Source organism: Arachis duranensis, chromosome 4, assembly GCF_000817695.3.
Source record: "Arachis duranensis cultivar V14167 chromosome 4, aradu.V14167.gnm2.J7QH, whole genome shotgun sequence".
NCBI classification, from domain to species: domain Eukaryota; kingdom Viridiplantae; phylum Streptophyta; class Magnoliopsida; order Fabales; family Fabaceae; genus Arachis; species Arachis duranensis.
This window is the reverse complement of record NC_029775.3, coordinates 105251253-105273018: the sequence shown is the minus strand read 5'-3', so window position 1 is coordinate 105273018 and position 21766 is coordinate 105251253. Positions and strand designations below refer to the sequence as shown.

Genomic DNA, 21766 nt, shown 5'->3' with positions numbered 1-21766 from the left:
ATATATATATTATCCAATATAATATATTTCTACTCATTGCTCAGAAGTATAGCTTATATATATTAACATACAACTTTCCTTTTGAAGGATCCTTTTCATGTACATTTTCCATGAAAATTTCCCATAGTGTGGATATGTATAGTAGATATAGCTAGTATTATATCATAAAAATTTCTAGATAATTGACTATGATGTTAATTAGTTTAATTTTATCCATAAATAATAATAATATACCAAAGTGCAATGACATACACTTTCCAAACAAATTAATTAAAATACAGATAATAACAATAATCTAATCACATTTTAATTTATAGCTTTAATATTGTAGTAGTTGAAATTGGCTCTTCAAAGTTGAAATAAAAGAAATAAAAAATTTAATTTTCATGTATTAACGTTGTAAAATAATTTTATACAAATATTCAATTGTATATTATCATTAATTAATTAATTTTGAAATTCATTACTTAAAAGATTATTTAAACTCATAAATTGAATTGCACAATTGTTTAAAAATTATGTTTTACCTTTTTCTTTGCTACTTAGTAAAGTTTTTATGTTCTAATTTTCCTTTTTAATTGAATCACGCTGTGCTATCAAAGAGACAACAAAAACCTAGTCAATGATCAGCAAAAAAATATACATATGAAAATTTAAAAAGTACAACTTCAAAATACATATTAGTTGATTATGTGCTGTATTTTAATATTTTTTCATATTATTTATAATAATCCGTTCCGCACATCATTATCACTCGATTAAATAAGGGGAGTAGAGGACTAATTTGTACAACGATATGGAAACAAAGTAAAACGATTTAAGACTAATTAATCAAATTCAAAATGAAATACGCAGCTAATAAAACCCATGATTTGACACACGACGTAGTTTGCTTCGACTTTGGATGGATTTCATGTTATTCAAATCTGTCACGACTATTTTAGGCTATGCACTATTGTCTAAGAAATTGTGGTATGTATATTATATTATCCTTCACTATCACAAGTAAACGTGTCATTCAACTATTGGCTATTGCCTGTTTCCATTGGAACCTTCAATTTCAAATTAAAGCATGCATTTCATGGAAATTATGACAACCAAGACGATGGTTCTGCTTCATTGCTTAAGAAATTTTCGGCTATTTTGCTTTGATGTTAACACCTATAACGTGGAATAGAACTAGTTCATTTCCAAGTTAATGTACGTATGATAAGATGATAATAAGTTAAATAACACCTTTATTACACGATTAGTAGGTTAGATGTAGACTATATCAAAGTAATTTGTATTTACAGAGTGTAATATAAAATTTTCTCTGCTTTTTTACATTTAAGTTGAAACTACTATTACTAACTTGATAATACTAAATTATGCAGCAATAATCATTATCTAAAATATTTCATGTTATTTAGGTTGATCTTATTTCTTATATTATGTAGACACTTTCTCAAACTCAAATGTAAAGCTTGATCCTCCTGGCAATCTTTGTAGGTGATGGTTTTAGTGGCTAAGAGAAGGGGGGTTGAATCTTAGCCCCCTTTTTTCTTGATTATACTTTCTGGTCTTTGAGGAGACTTTTCTGTTTTTGTCTCGTCCCTAGCCACGAGACTTTTTACTTTTGTCTCGTCACTTGGCACGAGATATTTTTTATTTTAGCTCCTGTGCAGCAGAAACAGAAATGAAGAAGTAGAGAGAGAAGATTACACCCAGATATATCCTGGTTCAGCTGCTAAGTGCAATGCAGCCTACAGCCAGTCTCCATCACAACAATGATGGAATTTCATTATAATTATCCAGATTACAAATTGTAAAGTGCTAACCCAACTTACAAGGGGATTTCCACAGAATCATGAAACACAACATAGATGAACAAAAGAACTCTAAGACATCTATGGCTTTTTCTTTTAATTTTGCACTCTATGCCTTTTTTCGCTCTATGACTTTTTCATACAAACCTCACTTGTTTGTCTTTTTCCATGAGACTCAAGACATGACAAAATTAAACAGAAAAATACTAAACAGAATACATTGAAGGAGAAGAAAAACTGCTAGCTTAGGTAGCTCTGAGACTTCTGTGCCTTGCACTCTCAAATCTTACTCCTTGAATCAAACCGTGACTGTTCACCCCTTTTATAGAAAAGTGAAGCCTTCACAGTTGAAATACAAAAACCGAACTTAGCTTCTTTTCCTCCAAAACAAAACCGGTTCGGCCACACAGAGAGAAGAGGTAACTCGTGCAAAATCCAACATGCAAGTACCTCTAGTTCTTCTTTGGTCATCACACTTCATCAATCCGGGCGCTCCATCCTTGGCTTGATCTCCAAGATGGATTTCTGGCCCTTGATGCTTCATGATGATGATGACTTCATCTGCTCCAATCTCTGCCTCTTCCATCACTTCGCCACTCTAGCTACTTCCTGTGGTGGTTGAGCAGAATCAGAGACAAGCCATGCCTCCAAGAATCTTCACCTTGCTGGCCGAATCTCCTTCTTTCTTTTTGAGTATGAAGGATCCGAGATTACCTCACCAAATCTTACCACTTTTTGGTGATAATCTCAGCCACAGCATACTTTTATTTTCATGTGTTTTCTTGCCATCATTAGCTTGATGGTCTTGGTGCATGCAGCTTCTTCTTTTCGGTGAGTAGGTGTAGCTTCCATGGCTTCCCGGACAATAACCGAAAGAGAAGAAGGAAAGAGATGAGAGAGAAGAAAGAGAAATTGAACATTAACTAATGTGTTTTGATAAAGCAAAAAAATAAATGTCCACTTCCCTTTTACTGAGCAACGTGTAGCTCATTGATACCCATCTAATCAAAGTCACTCATATTCTCTCTCATGTTTCCAATGCTAGCAAATTAAATTTGAAATCCATCTCTTAACAAGAAATAGAATCCGTTAGAAAGCATGGAGCCAATTTGCTTTCTTTCATTATGTATCGGACCAAGCACTGGATCTTTGGTTTGATATGGGCTTAATGTTGAAGTTCAATAAAAACTGGCCCATTTATAACATTTGCTTTCCTGATGAATTTGGTTTCGGATCAAGCATAGGAAACTTTCATTAAAATTAAATATGGGCTTGGTTGCAACAACATTGAGCTTGGCCCATTAATACAACAATTCAGCCACATAATAGAAAACATGTAGCAAGGCTGATTGTTGGTTTTAATTTGGGCTAGCAACATTTTATTTTCCGGCCCAATTAAAACTTGCACAGCAAAGTTGATTTAATTAATATATCAATCAAAATTAGATTAATAATTTTGCTGTTAATAATGTTTGATCATCATCAATTTAATTTAGAGTTTTCCAAACTCATCACTAGGTATAATATATAGTATTTCCAGAAATCAAAACATACACATCATATCTCCTTTGGTTATTACTTATTAACATACACAATTTGTTTTATATTAATATTTTTTATTATCTGTATTAGGACAAAATCAAACGGATTAATCAAATAAAATACAAATCTATGAGCTACAAAATAAGAATGATAAAAGTAAGTTTTGGTGAAATGCACAATAGGATAGCACCATTCATATTCATTATTTTCACTAGCTTTTGACCTTTCACCTTCATAAACTGGGAATGTAGCAGCAGATTGATAATCTTCAATTGTGACAAATACAGAACCCATATTAACAGGAATGGCAGTATTTCTCGGAATCACTACACTCATCAAATCTCCATGAGTGGCTATACCAAGAGACATAGGAGTGACATCAACTAGTACCATGTTTGCCACAATGCTATAACTTTCACTAAGCAAAGCAGCTTGAATTGCAGCACCATAAGCAACAGCTTCATCCGGGTTGATACTCTTGCAAAGATCCTTCCCTTCAAAGAAGTTCTGCAATAAACTCTGAACTTTTGGGATTCTAGAAGATCCACCAACAAGGACCACGTCATGTATCTTAGCATCATCAAGACACTTCTGAGCAATCTCCATGCACTTCTCAAACAAGTCCCTGTTGAGTTCTTCAAACCTTGCACAAGTTATAGAGAAACGAAAGTCAATGCCTTGAAACAAAGCATCTATCTCATTAGCATGTGAAAATATCCTTTTCGCTTTCTCACATTCGTTTCTCAACCTCCTCATTGCTCTGGGATCCCGAGTAATGTCCATTCTGATCTTTCTTTTGAACTCTTGTACCAAGTGACTCACCATTCTGTTATTGAAATCTTCCCCTCCGAGATGAGTGTCTCTGGAAGTGGCCTTAACTTCAATGTTATCACCTTCAATTGTGACTAGAGACACATCAAAGGTACCACCACCAAGATCTAAATATGAAAACATTGCGCTTTCCGGAACATTTGTCTCTCTTTCGAAGGCCATATGCAAGAGATGCAGCTGTTGGTTCGTTGATGATTCTGATGACATTAAGGCCGGCAATGATGCCTGCATCTTTGGTGGGTTTTCGCTGCGAGTCATTGAAATAGGCAGGGACTGTAATAACTGCATTGTCCACAGAAGACTCCAAATAGGCCTCTGCAATCTCCTTCATCTTTGTGAGGATCATAGATGAGATTTCTTCAGCAGCAAGACACTTTTTCTGGGTTTGTCATCATTGTAAATTGTAGGATCTTTGTATTTTCTGCCAATCAACCTTTTAGCATCTACAAAAGAGTAATCTTGTTCTACTTTCATATTTTCTTTGTGTAGGAGAAATAACAATGAACCAAACTAGTGTACTAGAGTTGGATGCGTGTAGTAATAACTACCAAACTAACAGTCACTTTGAATCAAATTAACATTATTAATGAGACTTGAGACTAAGATGAAATCAAACATGTTACCAAAGATGGTGTTAGAGGGGTTGGCTGCGGCTTGATTTTTAGCAGCATCACCAATCAATCTTTGAGTATCGGTGAAGGCAACGAAAGAAGGTGTGGTTCTGTTGCCTTGATCATTCACAATAATCTCTGCACGACCATTTTGTTCTTCCCATGCTGCAAGACACGAGTATGTAGTTCCAAGATCGATTCCTATCGTATGACCCTTATGTTTTGTTGCCATTCTTCAATTCTCTTTGCGAAAAGCAATGTATAAATGAAATATGAATATGTAAATAGACAGATATACTAATAAAATTTTATTTATGTTCCTTGAAACCATAAAATGAATTATTAATGTATTATACTAGTATCAAGGGTGAAGCTTAATTGTTCGTTCCCCAGTAGTTAACCAAACACTATATGGCTATTAGTCATGCAAATCATCACTAATACTATGACCTTGAATAAAGCAAAAAAAAATCTCGGCTACATGGAGAGTCTTCCTTTACTCTTCCTAGGTCTTTCTCTGTCTTTCACCCTTTGTCCATTTTTCATCTCATTCACCCTCCTGGCTGTGTGCTCTATCGGTCTTCTTCTCATATATTCAGATAGCTTGAGTCGCAATTCTACCATATTTTCCACAATAGTTTGCTTATTCTATCCAATCGCGTATGACCACTCATCTATCTCAACATCTTCATCTCTACCACACTTAACTTATGTTTGTGCTCCCCTTTGGCTGCCTAACACTCTGTACCATAAAGTATAGCCGGTCTGATAATAGTAATAAGTATATTTAATAAATGGTGAAAACTTGCATGTAATTGTCTCCATGTGAAGTTAACATTTAAAAACCATTAGATGATTTGATAATTTGACTAAATTATTATTTAACAATGTTCAACTATGAATTTCCCATGAAAACAACTACATGTGAGTAAACAACTGCATATAAGTGTTCATCATTAATAAATATGCATAAGGACCTTAACTAAAGCAATGTTAGGTTTAATTCATTAGCAATACAAACCCACCAGGTATAAATATCATATATGACCAAACTGGTTCTGCCACCTCTCGGAATTGGATGTTTAACAACCACATACCTTGAAGAAGCATAAATCTCATCACTTTTTCTATTCAGTTTTAGCTCTTAAAATAAAATATAGATGATAACTAGCCTCCAGTTTTAACTTATGGACGTCCTTTGTTTGTTTAATTTGTGTGCATAATTTCAGATGCTTTCTTTACTTTCTTCGTTAAATATACAACTCACATAGTAATGGTGGTGTTTGGCTTTTGTTTTTGAGAGCATACAACAACAAAATGATAATATTCCTTAATTAGATGAAAATCATGAGTAAAGATGATGAGATCAGAGAATGATACAAAGAGAAGAAAGTAAAGATGATGGTAAAGAGAGACAAATTAGACCCCGATCTAAGTGTTACTGTGAAAATGATAGAAGGGTCGCGTTATTTCATAAAGAACGGATTCGAAGAGCGAAATAACCTTTTGTTTTAGTAAAGAATTGCGTTGTTTTTTGTGAAAATAGAGAGGATCCGACTGGGTCTTCACTCAAAAAATGATAAGGTTTTGGCAAAATATACCATCGGATATCATTATTCAAGTTCGTTAGCCACTACCATGCCTTGACCCTTAAACTATTAACTAAAACACAAAATAGAGCCTTCCCTTTCACTATCAAGGAGGCAACACAAAACAGAAGCATAACCATTAAAAAAAAAAAACAAAAGATTCTGAAAACAACTAGCCAATCTTGATCATAATGGGATCAAAGATGCGTTTGACCTCATTTAGCATAACCTTGATCACATTTATTTCCTCCTGCTTTTGGTCACCATCAAGAAATGTTCTAGCCTTTGTGATTGCATTACTAATATTGTTCTTGTCATATTGGGAAAGCTTATTACTAATGCCCTTATCCTTTAAAGCTTTCTCCATTTTGTAAACATAATCATCCAAAGCATTTATAGCTTTAGCCTTTTCAAGAAACTTCATATCTTCAGCCTTGTATTTCTCAGCTTCCCTAACCAGTCTTGCAATTTCTACACTTGACATTCTTCCTTTGTCATCGGTTATGGTAATTTGGTTCTTATTGCCAGTGGTATTTTCCTTAGCAGATACACAGAGGATACCATTAAAATCTATATCAAAGCTTACCATAATAGGATGGCCTCGAGGAGCAGGAGGAATACCAGAAAGTGTGAACTGGCCCAGCAAGTTGTTATCACTGGCTTTCATTCTCTCACCCTCATAGACTTCTTCAAGTACAGAGTATTGGTTATCATGGATTGTGACATATTCTTTTGTCTTCTTTATAGGAATAGTAGAATTCCTAGGAATCACTACACTCATGATATCTCCTTGTAGAGCTACACCAAGTGACAATGGTGTAACATCACGTAGCACCATATCTGGAACATTCTTCATGCCTTCACTCAATAGTGCAGCCTGAACTGCTGCACCATAAGCTACAGCCTCATCAGGACTAATGCTATTGTAGAGATCTTTCCTGTTGAAAAACTTCTGCAATAACTCCTGCACTTTGGGAATCCTAGAAGATCCCCCAACGAGGACAACATCATGTATAGAATTCTTGTCTATCTTAGCATCTGTAAGACACCTATCAACTGCTTCCATACACTCTTTAAAGAGGTCCATGTTTAGTTCCTCAAATCTAGCTCGAGTAATTGAAGAGCACAAGTCAATGCCTTGGGATAAAGCATCTACTTCAACAATGGTATCAACTGCGAATGACAGTACCCTTTTTGCCCTCTCACATGTACTTCTCAATCTTCTTAATGCTCTTGGGTTTCCACTAACATCCACTTTGTTCTTTCTTTTGAACTCCTTCACAAAGTAGTTCACCATTCTGTTATCAAAGTCTTCTCCACCAAGGTGTGTGTTTCCAGCAGTGGCCTTAACTTCAAACACCTTATCTTTAATAGTAAGAAGAGACACATCGAAAGTACCACCACCAAGATCAAAGATGAAAATGTTTCTCTTTTCATCACAATCAGCTCTTTTGTCAAGGCCATATGCAATAGCTGCAGCCGTGGGTTCATTGATTATGCGCAATACATTGAGGCCAGCAATGGCACCAGCATCTTTGGTAGCTTTGCGCTGAGAGTCATTGAAATAAGCAGGCACAGTAATCACAGCATTCTTTACATGTGACTCCAGATATGCCTCTGCAATCTCACGCATCTTTGTGAGAACCATAGCTGAGATTTCTTCCGGAGAAAGACTTTTTTCCTGACCCTTATACGTAACAACAATCATTGGTTTGTCATTAACACCATCTGTGACCTTAAATGGCCACAACAAGAGGTCATCCTTAATAATGGGGTCGTTATATTTTCTACCAATCAACCTCTTTGCATCTGAGAAGAAAATAATAATAATAAATTACCATGAGCTATTAATAGGAAACACATAAACATTGATGAACTGACTAAAGAAGTAACATACAAAGGAAGATCAATTACCAAAGACAGTGTTGGTTGGGTTAGAAGCAGCCTGGTGCTTAGCAGCATCACCAATCAACCTCTGCTGATCTGTGAAAGCAACACAAGAAGGAGTTGTTCTATTTCCCTGGTCATTATGAATGATCTCCACTCGGCTTTGCTGGTCTTGCCACACAGCAACACACGAGTAAGTCGTACCAAGGTCGATTCCCACGGCATGTCCCTTATATCTTCTGGCCATCCTAAGGTAAAAGAACGTCGATATTATGCTTAGGAAGATACAGAGCATAGGCTATTTTGGTGCAAAGTAAGAAAAAATGCAGTTTGTTTTCATATGGTAATGCTAAAAGGTATTCTTTTATCAATAGTTTATGACAGTAGACAATGAAAAAAGTTCACATTTTCTTCTTCAAAGTCAAATGAACAACTTGAGAGTGACATCTAAAAGCTTAGAGCATGTAAAATTCTAACCTAGCCCTAATAGCTCAAGACTTGAAAGTTTTTGTGGATATAAGCAGCAAAGTTTCAAACTTCATTTAAAAAAGAATGATGTTTGAATTATTGGATAGCACATGAGAAGAAAACTCATCATGCTCCTTTCTACTTAATCTGTATGTCTGATCTCTCTCTCTCTCTCTCTCTCTCAAAGACTCAACAAGAAATTAAAGATAACAAGCTGAAGCAAGTGCAAATTTAAGTGACATCAAGATTATAAGGTGTCATGAACAAGCATCATTTGCTAGTTTCATTTGTGATTATCAGAAGACAAAAGTATGGAATATAACATTGTTTTGAAACAATACCCATACCTTAGAACTCAAAAGCCACAAAATTCAAACGTCAGACCCAGAAAGAACGAAGGACAAAAGCAATAAAAAGAAAAATTCTCATCCCCTTTTATATAGCATAGAGGAGACCATGCTCCTTTAAACTAGGAGTTTACATGTTCGAGTGAAACCGGTTTATCTTAATGTATACCCGACCTTAAATATATATTGGATTTATTTTTTAGATATTAATTTGGCCCTAAATCTCATCAAACTTAAATATTTTCCGGCCACAATTATACCGGATTCAAATTGGATCTTTAAGGCTTTAACAATAATTTATAAAAAAAATTATTTATAAAAAAATTTATTTATAATATACTTATTTATAAAGAAAAATTTGTTACTAAAAAGTTAATATCCATATTTGAACTTCAATTTGTTCATAAATTTTAATTTGATGTTTCTTTGATCTATTTTCTAATTTAACAAGTGTGATTAAAAATAAAATAATAACCTTATAATTAATATAATATAATATTGGAATTAATTTAAAACATATATACCTTTTTTAGTTCTCTAAAGATTTATATAGACCGGATGAAACCGGATTCACCTTGACTTGGACCCGACCCTAAATAATGACTAAGTCTATTTTTGAGACCTTTATTTGACTCTAAACCTAATGAAATCACATCAAATTAGCTCCTAAAATATTCGAATCCGAACCGAGCCAGACCATGTACACCTCTAGTTGAAACTTTGGAGTAAACTCCCTTTAAAGAGTTAGGAAAAAGTTACTTCACATTTATCTTATGTTTTTTTTTAATTAGAATTTGTTTAGGCTAAGATTATTATTTTAATTTATCTTAGCTTAGATGATAATTTGTGTGCCTCTTAATACGCTGCGTCTGTATCTGGATTCGAACCCTGGTGATTAGTGTTATGTGGGTAAGTGTATAGTGTGAATGTGTTGTGATATCTAGGACTGAGAGTTGTCCAATCTATCTGACAAAAAAAAAGTTATTATAAATTTTTAAAAAAAGAAAGACTATTATAACATTATTATAAAAGGTTTTAAAAATCGAAAAAGTCAAACATATTTTTTGATTAATTTTAAATTACTAAAATATTTTTTAAGATTTTACCAAAAAAATATATATTTTTTAAGATTAAAGTTATTTAATTTGAATTAAAAATTTAATTTAATTTTAAAAAGAGTAAAACTTATTTTAGTTTAATTATAAAAAGACAAAAATATACCATTCTAGGGTAATAGGGTTATAGTTGTTTAATTATTTTAAAAACTAAAAAACTATATTTAAATTTAAAAAGATAAAATTATTTCTTTTAAAGATTAATTTTAAATTCTAAAATATTTATTTAAAATATTAATAAAAGGACAAAAATATCCTTTTGGTATTGATGTTGTTTAAATGCATCAAAAAACTAAAAATTTAAACAATAAAAATTATTTTAGAATTAATTTTTTTTTGTGACTTGAATTAAATTTGTTTACATGAATTAGAAAACATAATTTTAAATTTATAATTTATCAAATACTCTTATAGGTAATTTAATAAAGATAAAAATGCCCTTATAAAAATTAATGACTGACTTACAAGCTCAAACAACCAATCCAATGACAATTATATAACTTTTACTTAATCTTAATCTCACTTCAATTATCATTCACCTTTTTTTTCTTAAGAATATTGTTCTTCGTTGTAGAAAATTTTTTCTTTTCTTTTCTTTAGAAATCTAATTCTAATTTGGATTTTGGATTGATATCATTTAATGCATTTATAATGTTAAAATTTTGATTTAAAAAGAATAAAATCCACTTTTTATATAATTTTAAGTGATAAAAATACTCTTTAAATAATTAAAGTTGTTTGTTTAAATTTAAAAATAAAAATTTACATTTGATTTTTTTTGTAACTAAAAGAAACAACGAGAAAATTTGAATTTGAATTTAATTAGTAGAAATAAATATATTATTTAGTATTAAATTTAAATATTAAAATATTTTTTTAAAATTAAATTACTTAAATGAATTTAAAAGTAAAATTTTAAATTTTAATTTAAAATACTAAAATAAGAAAAAAAATAAAAGACCAGAAATATATATTAAAAAAATTAAGAAAATTATTAATATTATTATTTGATATTATATCATTCTTAAATTTTTAGTTTAATTTAGATTATACATAACTATAGTTATATAAATTTTGAAACTTAATTTTATTTATTAGAATTTAATAATTACTATGGACAGATAAAGATGGAGTAGATATCCGTAGAAGTAGGGACGGGTTAATTAAGATATAGATTTTTAATATTCACAGATAGAGTTGGAGCAGAATTTATATGAGATACTGTAAGGTTGGACGGGATCAGATAGGATAAAAACCGTCCTTAGCCGCTCTTTCAGTTTTGGGCCTAACCAAGGTAATCAAGTTAAGCTACTTAGGTCGAATACCAAAAAAAAAAAAAAAGCTACTTAGGTCAAATTTGCTATATGCCATTAGCCCATTACTGAAGTAAAGATATATGACTACATGCAGTTTCTTTGAAAACACTTTCATTTTGCATTTTTTACTTTAAGCTAATATACACCTTCTACTATGCGGCTTAAGACAATATCAAGATGGATCAAGCTTGTAGATTTTAATCATAAATCTATCAGAATTGATGAATAGAGAATAACCACATTTTACATATTTAGTTGAATCCATAAAATTTGCTAAGATATTTGAAACTAGCTTATTCCTCCATGATTACATTCAGTATTTTTTATTCATGTATGCAAAAAGCCAAAAACTTGTTTTACATTTGAGGTCATTCTACAGAACTGCAAAGAATCACAAAAGGTTGCTACAATTTTATTCCTAATGATGCTTAACACATCCACTGACACACTAACAGAAATTAAAGAGACTAGAGTCCCAAGTCCCAACCCTCAAGCAGTGATACAGTAAGGAGAAAACACACTTGATGTATGAGAAAACACAAAAATTGCCAAAAGAATGATGCAACAGCAGAAGATCAAGAAGCCTTAAGAATCCTTTTTCACTCACAATTCTCAAAACAAATGCTAAACCGCTCCCTGTCCCTTCTTCATCTTTGAATCATAGGAGAGCCTCACAGTGGAGTAAATCAGTGCGGGATCAGCCATCTCTGCGGCGTTATGTTGCCATCAATGGCGATGCAATGCCATTCTGAAAAAGGGTTTTTCCACATTAAAGTGTTCATGGATGTTGCAACAAACATTGGCTTGCTGTAGTCCCAAGCTCTTACAATACTGTCAATACATGTCAGTAAATTGTCACTAAACCCAGCAACAATCTACAGCAGCACATATGTGACAACATTAGACATAGCTTTATACATAATAACAACTGAAGTAGGAATTAAATAACATTTTGCGAGAATCACCAATTTGGTCCATAAAAGACACATCACTGTGATGCCAAATTAGTCCTTAAAAAGTAACATACTAACAAACTAATCCTTAAACTATCAATTTGCTAGCACTATGATCTTTCAGTAGCAAATTGGATTCATTATAACAATTTTTATCATGTTATATGAACATAGTTTATAAAATAAAAAAAGAAGCAAACCTCAGTTTGATTACCTTTGAAAGAGTCTCTGCTGATAAGGGGGAAATGACCAAGATTTCAGCCCAGTTAGCAAGATCAATGTGAAGAACTGGTTCACCCAATCTTTTCCAAATAAACCATTCATATTCATCCGTATATACAGGCACAGTATTGGGAATATCAGTAGCTTTAACAAATTTCCGAGCAGCTCTTGTTATAACTGCTTTAACTTCTGCCCACTCTAAGAAATAGTTGCAAAGGAGTGCAAATTGGTCAGCAGCCAAACATCCGCAAGCAGCGCGTAGAATTCGAGGCTTCCTTGGAGGGGCATGTGGTACTTCGAGTTTCCGTTTTCCGCGTTGAGAAGCCATCATCCAGGGATTCCAACAACAATTTTGGTCTAATGATGTACAACAAAAGACAATGTCTGTAAGACTGTAGTATGCCCTGAAATATGTGAAAATACAACCTTATGTCAGTTTTTGACTTTTCATATGCCAGCTACAATGTCTATTTCTACAGCAAAATTATTAAACGTTAGACCATCAAGACAAACAATGCAGCTCCAATCCATAAAATAAACAGGAAGCATAAATGTTAAACAGGATTAATTCTTCTTACAATTTAATAACATAAGCACATCCTAATTAATGTATGAGAAATCATAGACATAAATCATTGTCAATAATTAAAGGGATCATAGATAATTTCTAATGTTTTTTAACGGAATTTTTATCAAGTCCAAAGTTCAGTATCCACATTACTAGATTATTGTCACTAGTTTTAGCACATCAAGATTCCAAAAGAAAATGATAGTACCAATAATGAAAAAGATTACCAAATCATAAAATTTTAATTTTTGTTTGCAAATCCCTAATCAAAGAATCTAGATTGTCATGCAATCACTGGACAGGAAAAGAGGTGAATGTAGCAATAACAGTGAACGACTTAGTTGACAACCGGAAGCTGCAAGAAATGATACAGCTTTGAATTCGCCAACAAAACAGATTTGGTTACACATTGAAATGAAATTATTTTTTTTCTGGAATAAATTATTAACAGTTTCACACCCATCAGAGAGCTGTGGATTGATATTCTACCAAAAAAATGCAAGAAGTGCAACGATACACGTGGAGCTATGTCCTTGTCATCAGAGAGAGTCATTGGCTTCATGTTATTAGAAGAGGAGTTGTTGTTGGCGAAGAGAGAGTCATTGGCTTTACCTTTTTACTTAGAAAAAGAATGGTGAATTCATTGCTAAGAGTAGACCTTTGACTTTTGGCAGCTTATGAGTTTAAAGCCCTTTATAGTCCCAGTTTCCGGTCTTGACAAGCCAGAATAGATTCAGAAATTGAAGGGAGATAAGCAAGAAACTTCCATCAAGGACCTTATTACATGAACCATGGATCTCATGATAAATAAGACAGCGGATTCAAGTTATTTGCACCCATAAAGCTAACTAGCTTTTCACATTCTACAAAGTTCCATCAAGTTAGGCAGCAAACCTCCTTCAGCAAATGAAAATTTTCCTACGTTATGTTCTATACAAGTGGCTTTCATTGGAGAGCAGCCAAGCCAAATGCAGAGAAGAACCCAAAGTGCAAAGAAGGGCCCCAGTCATAGATTCAGCAATTTCAGAGAAGAAAGCCATATTGAATTTCAGATTCTGGATAATGAGAAACCTGTATAGAACAAAAGTTGACAAGTTTTGCCATAAGAATCATAATGTGATACTGCTGTTAATGCTGACAAATTAGAAAAGAGAACATTTGTTTCATGAAAAGGATGGAAGCATCAACCAAACCAATGGAGCTATACTAACACTTATTTCTCAAAAGTTTCGTTATAATAATTTAATTTACTGATGCAAGCATACTTGAGAAAGAGATGTTAATCAAGCAATAGGAATAGTAAAACTATTTGTAAACTATGACATATATTCACAAGTTTACATTTAACTGCTCTGTTACTACACCTGTATCAAAATCTATTTAATTGACTGAAATGCTCAAACAATGATTCAAGAAATAAAAAATTCTCATAGAGCCTTAACCACATCAAGAGCATTTGCAATTTTGCAGTCAACCTTAAAATTTTTTCACATTATTTTCCTTACTTATACAAAGAACTGTGCTTTTTCATTTTCTTTATTGCCCCCATGGTAAATTTCATCATCTTAGAACGAAAGAATAATCAGTCTAGATAAATTGATGCCTCTAATAAAAATTTAAATTTGGACTGAATTTCATTCAGATTATCAAATTGATGTAAGTCCTTAACTAGTGTATATGATGTTTTTGAGCAATCAAGTAGAGAAAATTATATAATAAGAGAAAATTATTATTATTATAAAAATTAAAATTATTAATTATACAATGGGACTAAATTCAACCACAACAAATAAAAAAAATTCAAAATATAAATATATTTGATATTAAATAAAATTCAAATTCTTGTTCATCCTCTAATTATGTAAACCTAATTAAGTTATTTAATGTGACTGATTCTAACTTTTCTGGCTTGTCAGGTTTCCTTAATTGAAAATAAGGACGCAAATTTTTGGCACCAATTCCACATGGACGAAGAGTATTTGAATAAGGAACAAAACGAACAAATCTAGAGTCACACCCATGGTCACAAATTTCCGAGAGCACCATAAATTTTTCACTAGTTAAACCATATGAATAGACATCATTTGCTAGTTTCATTTGTGATTATCAGAAGACAAAAGAATGGAATATAACATTGTTTTGAAACAAACTGCAATGGTAGCATTGGAAAATTTCTGCAGAGCCTCTGGGATGAAGGTTAATGTGGAGAAATCTAAAGCGCTATGCTCTAGGAATGTTTCAGCAACAAGAAAATAGATTTTCACTAGAGTCTCCTCCATCAGATTTATCCAGAACTTGGGCAAGTATTTAGGGGTGAACCTTAATCACTCTCGGGTGACACGCGCAACTTTCAATGATGTTCTGGACAAGATTCGGGGAAGGCTAGCCAGCTGGAAAGGGAGATTGCTTAATAAGGCAGGTAGACTCTGTTTGCTCAACTCGGTAGTGACTGCGATTCCTACTTATCGTATGCAAGTATCTCTCTTCCCTAAAGGGGTAACTAATAAGATAGAATCCATGATGCGAAACTTTCTATGGAAGGGTCAAGTTAATGGTAGAGGCCTGAATCTAGTTAATTGGAAAGTGTTGGTCACCCCTAAGAAGTTTGGAGGTCTGGGAATTAGAGATCCTTTTTGTGCCAATATTGCTCTTCTTGAAAAACTAGTTTGGCAACTTTTTCACCATCCCGATAAGCTATGGGTTCAACTGTTGATGGAGAAATACCATTCTTCTAATGATGATTGTCTTAGTCGGTCTCGAGAAAGGGGATCTTATGTTTGGAAGAGTATATGTCGAGCTTGGGATATCCTGAAGGAAGGTTTTATTTGGTGCATTGGGGATTTGGAACAGAACTTTTGGTTTTCTAAATGGAGAAGAGAGGGGCGACTGTGTCAGAAGATGGATTATGTTCACATTTCTGATTCGGATCTCAGGATCTTGGACCTTTGGTCATCTGGACAGTGGAACCTTGAGAATATCTATTCTCCTCTGAATCAGTCTCTGCAGAGCAACATTAACTCTTACAACCCAGATGTTCAAGCTGGTTCAGAGGTCGGTTGGTGTTGGACTGGTGCGGTTTCAAAGGTTTATGATGCTTATAGTGGTTATTTGTGGCTCAGTAAGAAGATGTTTAGTTGGGAGGATAGGGGTAATTGGCTTTGGCTTTGGCGTCAACATGTTCTGGAAAAGCACAAATTTTTGGCCTGGCTATGTCTTCGGGAGGCTCTTCCTACTACTGCATTTCGTTTTAAGAGGGGCATTTCGCACACGGATAGCTGTCCACGATGTTTCTCAGGTCAGGAATCGGTATTATATTGTATTCGGGATTGTCCAAAAGCCCAACTTGTTTGGCAAGCTTTAGGGATCTCCGATCAACCAGTGGATTTGATGAGTTGGTTCTTAAATAATAGCAAACAGCACCCCTTTAGATTCTTTTCTAGTCTCTGGTGGATTTGGCATTCGAAGAATAACGAGATCTTTCATCCTCACGACCATTGGACCACAGACAAGGTGATTGGTATGGCTTTGTCCTTGGAAAAGGAGCTCCAAAATATTTTTGAGTTGCAACGACTGTCTATCCCCTCAATCATTAGTGGCTCTTGGATTCCCCCCTCAGTGGGTACCTTTAAGATTAATTGTGATGCTAGCTATCCTGGCAGTGGTGCTTGAGTTGGTTTTGCTTGTGTTAGCAGAAATTGGAAAGGAAGGTGGCAACGAGGCTGTCTGGGAACAATTGAGAGTCGTAGCATTTTGCAAGGAGAGTTGTTTACTATTTGGAGAGGCTTTCTTTTAGCATGGGACTCGGGACAAAGAGACATTATATGTGAGACAGATTGTGTGGAGGCTTTTACTATTGTCAATAATTTACAAGATTGCTCTGGGTTTATTGATCCTTTGGTGTTAAAAATTCGAGATATCATGTCTTGAAAATGGCGTGCTGATCTTCGGTTGATCTTGAGAGATGCAAATACAGTAGCAGACATCATGGCAAAGACCGCAATGAGGACCCTTTCTCCCCAAGTGGAGCTTCCGTTGCCTTGAAAAGAATTTGAGAGTAATATTCAGCGGGACTGCCTTTCTTAAACAATTTCTTGTTTTTTTTCTCGTTCTTAGTTTTTGTTTATTTTTTTTTAAGTCACAAAAAAAAAGCCACAAAATTCAAACTTCAGACCCAAAAACAACAAAGAGAAAAGCAATAAAAAGAAAAATTCTCATCCCCTTTTATATAGTTAATATTACTCATATTAAAGTATTAAACTATTATAACATTTTTGAAAAAAAAAAAGACTATTATAACATTATTATAAAAGGTTTAAAAAACTGAAAAGTCAAACATATTTTTTGGTATTAATTTTAAAAGACTAAAATACTTTTTAAGATTAAATTTATTTAATTTGAATTAAAAATTTAATTTAATTTTAAAAAGAGTAAAACTTATTTTAGTTTAATTATAAAAAAGACAAAAATATATCATTCTAGGGTTAGAGTTGTTTAATTATTTTAAAACTAAAAAACTATATTTAAATTTTAAAAGATAAAATTATCTCTTTTAAAGATTAATTTTAAAATTTTAAAATATTTATTTAAATATTAATAAAAAGACAAAAATACATTTTTAGTATTGATGTTGTTTAAATGCATAAAAAAACTAGAAATTTAAACAATAAAAATGATCTTAGACTTAAATTTGTTTAAATGAATTAAAAAATATAATTTTAAAATTTAATTTATCAAATACTCTTATAGGTAATTTAATAAAAACAAAAATGCCCTTATGAAAATTAATGACCGACTTACAAGTTCGAACAACCAATCCAATAACAAATTATATAACTTTTACTTAATTCTAATCTCACTTCAATTATCATTCACCTTTTTTTTTCTTTATTCATATTGTTCTTCGTTGCAGAAAATTTTTTCTTTTCTTTTTTCTTTTATTTAGAAATCTAATTCTAATTTGGATTGATATTATTTAATGAATTTATAATGTTAAACTTTAAATTTGATTTTAAAAGACTAAAATTGCACTTTTCATATAATTTTAAACGATAAAAATACTCTTTAAATAATTAAAGTTATTTTATTAAATTAAAAAATAAAAATTTGAATTTGAATTTGTTTCTTTGGTAACTAAAAGAAACAACAAGGGAATTTGAATTTGAATTTAATTAATAGAATCAAATATATTATTTAGTATTAAATTCAAATATTAAGACCATGTTCTTTTGAGGATTAGATTACTTAAATGAGTTAGAAAATAAAATTTTGAATTTTAATTTAAAATATTAAAATAGGGGCAAGATAGAAGACCGAAACAACTATATCTAATATATGTTAAAAAAATTAAGAAAATTATTAATATTATTGTTTGATATTAAATCATTCTTAAGTTTTTAGTTTAATTTATGTTATATATAACTATGATTATATAAATTTTGAAATTTAATTTTATTTATTAGATTTCAATAATTAATAAAGGCAGGTAAAGACAGGGCAAGTATCCTAGAAATTGGGACGATTTAGGGTATAAGTTTTTAATATCTACAGATAGGATTAAAGCAGATTTTATACGGCTACTGTAGAACGGGACGGTATCGGATAGGATAAAACCTGCCCCTACCTGTTCTGTTGCCACCCATAATGCAAATAGTGCCTTTTGTTTCTTTATTCTCTTCAGTTTTGGGCCTAACCAAGGTAATAAAGTTAAGCTACTTAGGTCAAATTTGCTATATGCCATTACTGAAAAGCAGAACATATCTTTAGTCTTGACTTCTGAACTAAAGATACATGATTACATGCAGTTTCTTTGAAAACACTTCCATTTTGCATTTTTACTTTAAGCTAATATATACCTTCTACTATGCGGCTTAAGACAATATCAAGATGGATCAAGCTTGTAGATTTTAATCATAAATCTATCAGAATTGATGAATAGAGAATAACCACATTTTACATATTTAATTGAATCCATAAAATTTGCTAAGATATTTGAAACTAGCTTATTCCTCTATGATTACATTCAGTATTTTTTATTCATGTATGCAAAAAGCCAGAACTTGTTTTACATTTGAGGTCATTCTACAGAACTGCAAAGAATCACAAAAGGTTGCTACAATTTTATTCCTAATGATGCTTAACACATCCAGTTACACACTAACAGAAATTAAAGAGACTAGAGTCCCAACCCTCAAGCAGTGATACACAAAAACTATGATCACACTTGATGTATGAGAAAACACAAAAATTGCCAAAAAGAATGATGCAACAGCAGAAGATCAAGAAGCCTTAAGGAATCCTTTTTAGTTTTTACACTCACAATTCTCAAAACAAATGCTAAACCGCACCCTGTCCCTTCTTCATCTTTGAATCATAGGAGAGCCTCACAGTGGAGTAAATCACCGAGGGATCAGCCATCTCTGGGTTATTCCCGGAAGGCGGGGGGACTAAATTAATGCCAAGGTCTTCAATGGCGATGCAATGCCTTTCTGAAAAAGGGTTTTTCCACATTAAAGTGTTCATGGATGTTGCAACAAACACTGGCTTGCTGTAGTCCCAAGCTCTTACAATACATGTCAGTAAATTGTCACTAAACCCAGAAACAATCTACAGCAGCACATATGTGACAATGTTAGACATAGCTTTATACATAATAACAACTGAACATTACATGATGCCTAGGAAGTAGGAATTAAATAACATTTTGCGAGCATCACCAATTTGGTCCATAAAAGACACATCAATGTGATGCCAAATTAGTCCTTAAAAAGTAACATACTAACAAACTAATCCTTAAACTATCAATTTGCTAGCAAATTAGTCTCTAAAAAATTAGTTTGTAAACGCTAAGAAAATCTATTGGCAATAACATAATTCATCAATGGAGTACCTCAGACCAATGTAATACCTTTTGGGAACTAATTTGTTAGCACTATGATCTTTCAGTAGCAAATTGGATTCATTATAACAATTTTTATCATGTTATATGAACATAATTTATAAAATAAAAAAAGAAGCAAATCTCAGTTTGATTACCTTTGAAAGAGTATTTGCTGATAAGGGGGCAATGACTAAGATTTCAGCCCAGTTAGCAAGTTCAATGTGAACAACTGGATCACCCAATTTTTTCCAAATAAACGATTCATATTCATCCGTATATATAGGCACAGTATGGGGAATATCAGAAACTTTAACAAATTTCTGAGCAGTTTTTGTTACAACTGTTCTAACTTCTGCCCACTGTAAGAAATAGTTGCAAAGGAGTGCAAATTGGTCAGCAGCCAAACATCCGCAAGCAGCGAGTAGAATTTGAGGCTTCCTTGGAGGGGCATCTGGTACTTCGAGTTTCCGTTTTCCGCGTTGAGAAGCCATCATCCAGAGATTCCAACAACGATTTCTAATGATGTACAACAAAAGACAATGTCTGTAAGACTGTAGTATGCCCTGTGAAATACAACCTTATGTCAGTTTTTGACTTTTCATATGCCAGCTACAATGTCTATATCTATAGCAAAATTATTAAACTTTAGACCATCAAGACAAACAATGCAGGTCCAATCCATAAAACAAACAGGAAGCATAAATGTTAAACAGGATTAATTCTTCTTACAATTTAATAACCTAAGCACATCCTAATTAATGTATGAGAAATCATAGACATAAATCATTGTCAATAATTAAAGGGATCATAGTTAATTTCTAATGTTTTTTAACGGAATTTTTATCAAGTCCAAAGTTCAGTATCCACATCACTAGATTATTGTCACTAGTTTTAGCATACCAATATTCCAAAAGAAAATGATAATACCAATAATGAAAAAGAGCACCAAATCATAAAATTTTCATAATTTTTGTATGCAAATCCCTAATCAAAGAATCTAGATTCTCATGCAATCACTGGACGGGAAAAGAGGTGATTGTAGCAATAACAGTGAACGACTTAGTTGACAACCGGAAGCTGCAAGAAATGATACAGCTTTGAATTCACCAACAAAACAGATTTGGTTACACATTGAAATGAAATTATTTTTTTCTCGAATAAATTATTAACAGTTTCACACCATCCATGATCACAAGAAGAAGAAAGCAGAGAGAGGTGGATTGATATTCTACCAAAAAATGCAAGAAGTGCAACGATACATGATTAAAAATGCCAAATTCCCATCAAAGACTCGATTTTGAGGCCAAAACTTTAATGGGTACTAAGAGAATCCATTATCGTATGACACCAAAAACCAAAGGGAAGTAAAAAAGAAAAAGAAAAAGGAGAAGAACAACAATACAAGAAGAATTACCTTGTGAGCTTGGTCTCTTTGAAGATTCAAGAATCTCTGAATTTCTCAGCATTCACAATCAGAATGAAAGAAAACAGAGCCACGCCAAGCACAAGCTTTATTTTTTTGAATTTTTGGTGGGAGACTCGCAAGTCACAAAATTTAGTTTATCTGTTTTCCTCTTCTTTTCTTTTTTCGTTTTTTTTTTCCGTTGATGTAAAGAAAAAAGAAAAATTATT

The 21766-nt window shown here is 32.6% G+C and overlaps 3 protein-coding genes and 1 pseudogene across 5 annotated transcripts; all 4 read right to left on the bottom strand.

Annotated features, from left to right (window-relative positions):
• Positions 1 to 3477: 3477 nt before the first annotated feature.
• Positions 3478 to 5024, bottom strand: LOC107485465 (heat shock 70 kDa protein 5-like). The gene is made up of 5 exons (XM_052260651.1): positions 4805 to 5024; positions 4320 to 4496; positions 4143 to 4228; positions 3541 to 3998; positions 3478 to 3484 (listed from the first exon to the last, which is right to left on the bottom strand). Exons 1-5 carry the CDS (start codon positions 5022 to 5024, stop codon positions 3478 to 3480), a joined length of 948 nt encoding a protein of 315 aa, XP_052116611.1.
• Positions 5025 to 6485: 1461 nt separating this feature from the next.
• Positions 6486 to 9193, bottom strand: LOC107485464 (heat shock cognate 70 kDa protein-like). Of its 3 annotated transcripts, none has more exons than XM_052260785.1 (3): positions 9084 to 9193; positions 8296 to 8516; positions 6486 to 8190 (listed from the first exon to the last, which is right to left on the bottom strand). In XM_052260785.1, the coding sequence occupies exons 2-3, from the start codon at positions 8513 to 8515 to the stop codon at positions 6554 to 6556; spliced, it is 1857 nt and encodes a 618-aa protein (XP_052116745.1). In that variant the 5' UTR covers position 8516; positions 9084 to 9193; the 3' UTR covers positions 6486 to 6553. The 3 variants fall into 3 exon arrangements, with proteins under 3 accessions (XP_052116745.1, XP_052116746.1, XP_052116744.1); XM_052260786.1 differs by lacking the exon at positions 9084 to 9193 and having other exon boundaries at positions 6486 to 6852; positions 7240 to 8190; positions 8296 to 8682; XM_052260784.1 differs by lacking the exon at positions 9084 to 9193 and having other exon boundaries at positions 8296 to 8682.
• Positions 9194 to 12066: 2873 nt separating this feature from the next.
• LOC127746679 (phosphopantothenoylcysteine decarboxylase-like) lies at positions 12067 to 13017 on the bottom strand (annotated as a pseudogene).
• Positions 13018 to 19351: 6334 nt separating this feature from the next.
• Positions 19352 to 21671, bottom strand: LOC107485462 (phosphopantothenoylcysteine decarboxylase-like). Its single transcript, XM_016105998.3, has 3 exons — positions 21549 to 21671; positions 20290 to 20697; positions 19352 to 19860 (listed from the first exon to the last, which is right to left on the bottom strand). The coding sequence occupies exons 2-3, from the start codon at positions 20626 to 20628 to the stop codon at positions 19591 to 19593; spliced, it is 609 nt and encodes a 202-aa protein (XP_015961484.2). The 5' UTR covers positions 20629 to 20697; positions 21549 to 21671; the 3' UTR covers positions 19352 to 19590.
• Positions 21672 to 21766: the final 95 nt, after the last annotated feature.

Coding starts and splice junctions, on each gene's coding strand:
- LOC107485465 (XM_052260651.1), bottom strand. CDS start 5,024: ATGGCAACAAAACATAAGGGTCATACGATAGGAATCGATCTTGGAACT. Junction 4,497..4,804: donor CCCCTCTAACACCATCTTTG/GTAACATGTTTG, acceptor AGGAGATTGCAG/AGGCCTATTTGGAGTCTTCT. Junction 3,999..4,142: donor TGGTACAAGAGTTCAAAAGA/AAGATCAGAATG, acceptor TCTATAACTTGT/GCAAGGTTTGAAGAACTCAA.
- LOC107485464 (XM_052260784.1), bottom strand. CDS start 8,563: ATGCTCTGTATCTTCCTAAGCATAATATCGACGTTCTTTTACCTTAGG. Junction 8,191..8,295: donor CCCAACCAACACTGTCTTTG/GTAATTGATCTT, acceptor TTTTCTTCTCAG/ATGCAAAGAGGTTGATTGGT.
- LOC107485462 (XM_016105998.3), bottom strand. CDS start 20,628: ATGATGGCTTCTCAACGCGGAAAACGGAAACTCGAAGTACCAGATGCC. Junction 19,861..20,289: donor CAGCAAATACTCTTTCAAAG/GTAATCAAACTG, acceptor GTGCTGCTGTAG/ATTGTTTCTGGGTTTAGTGA.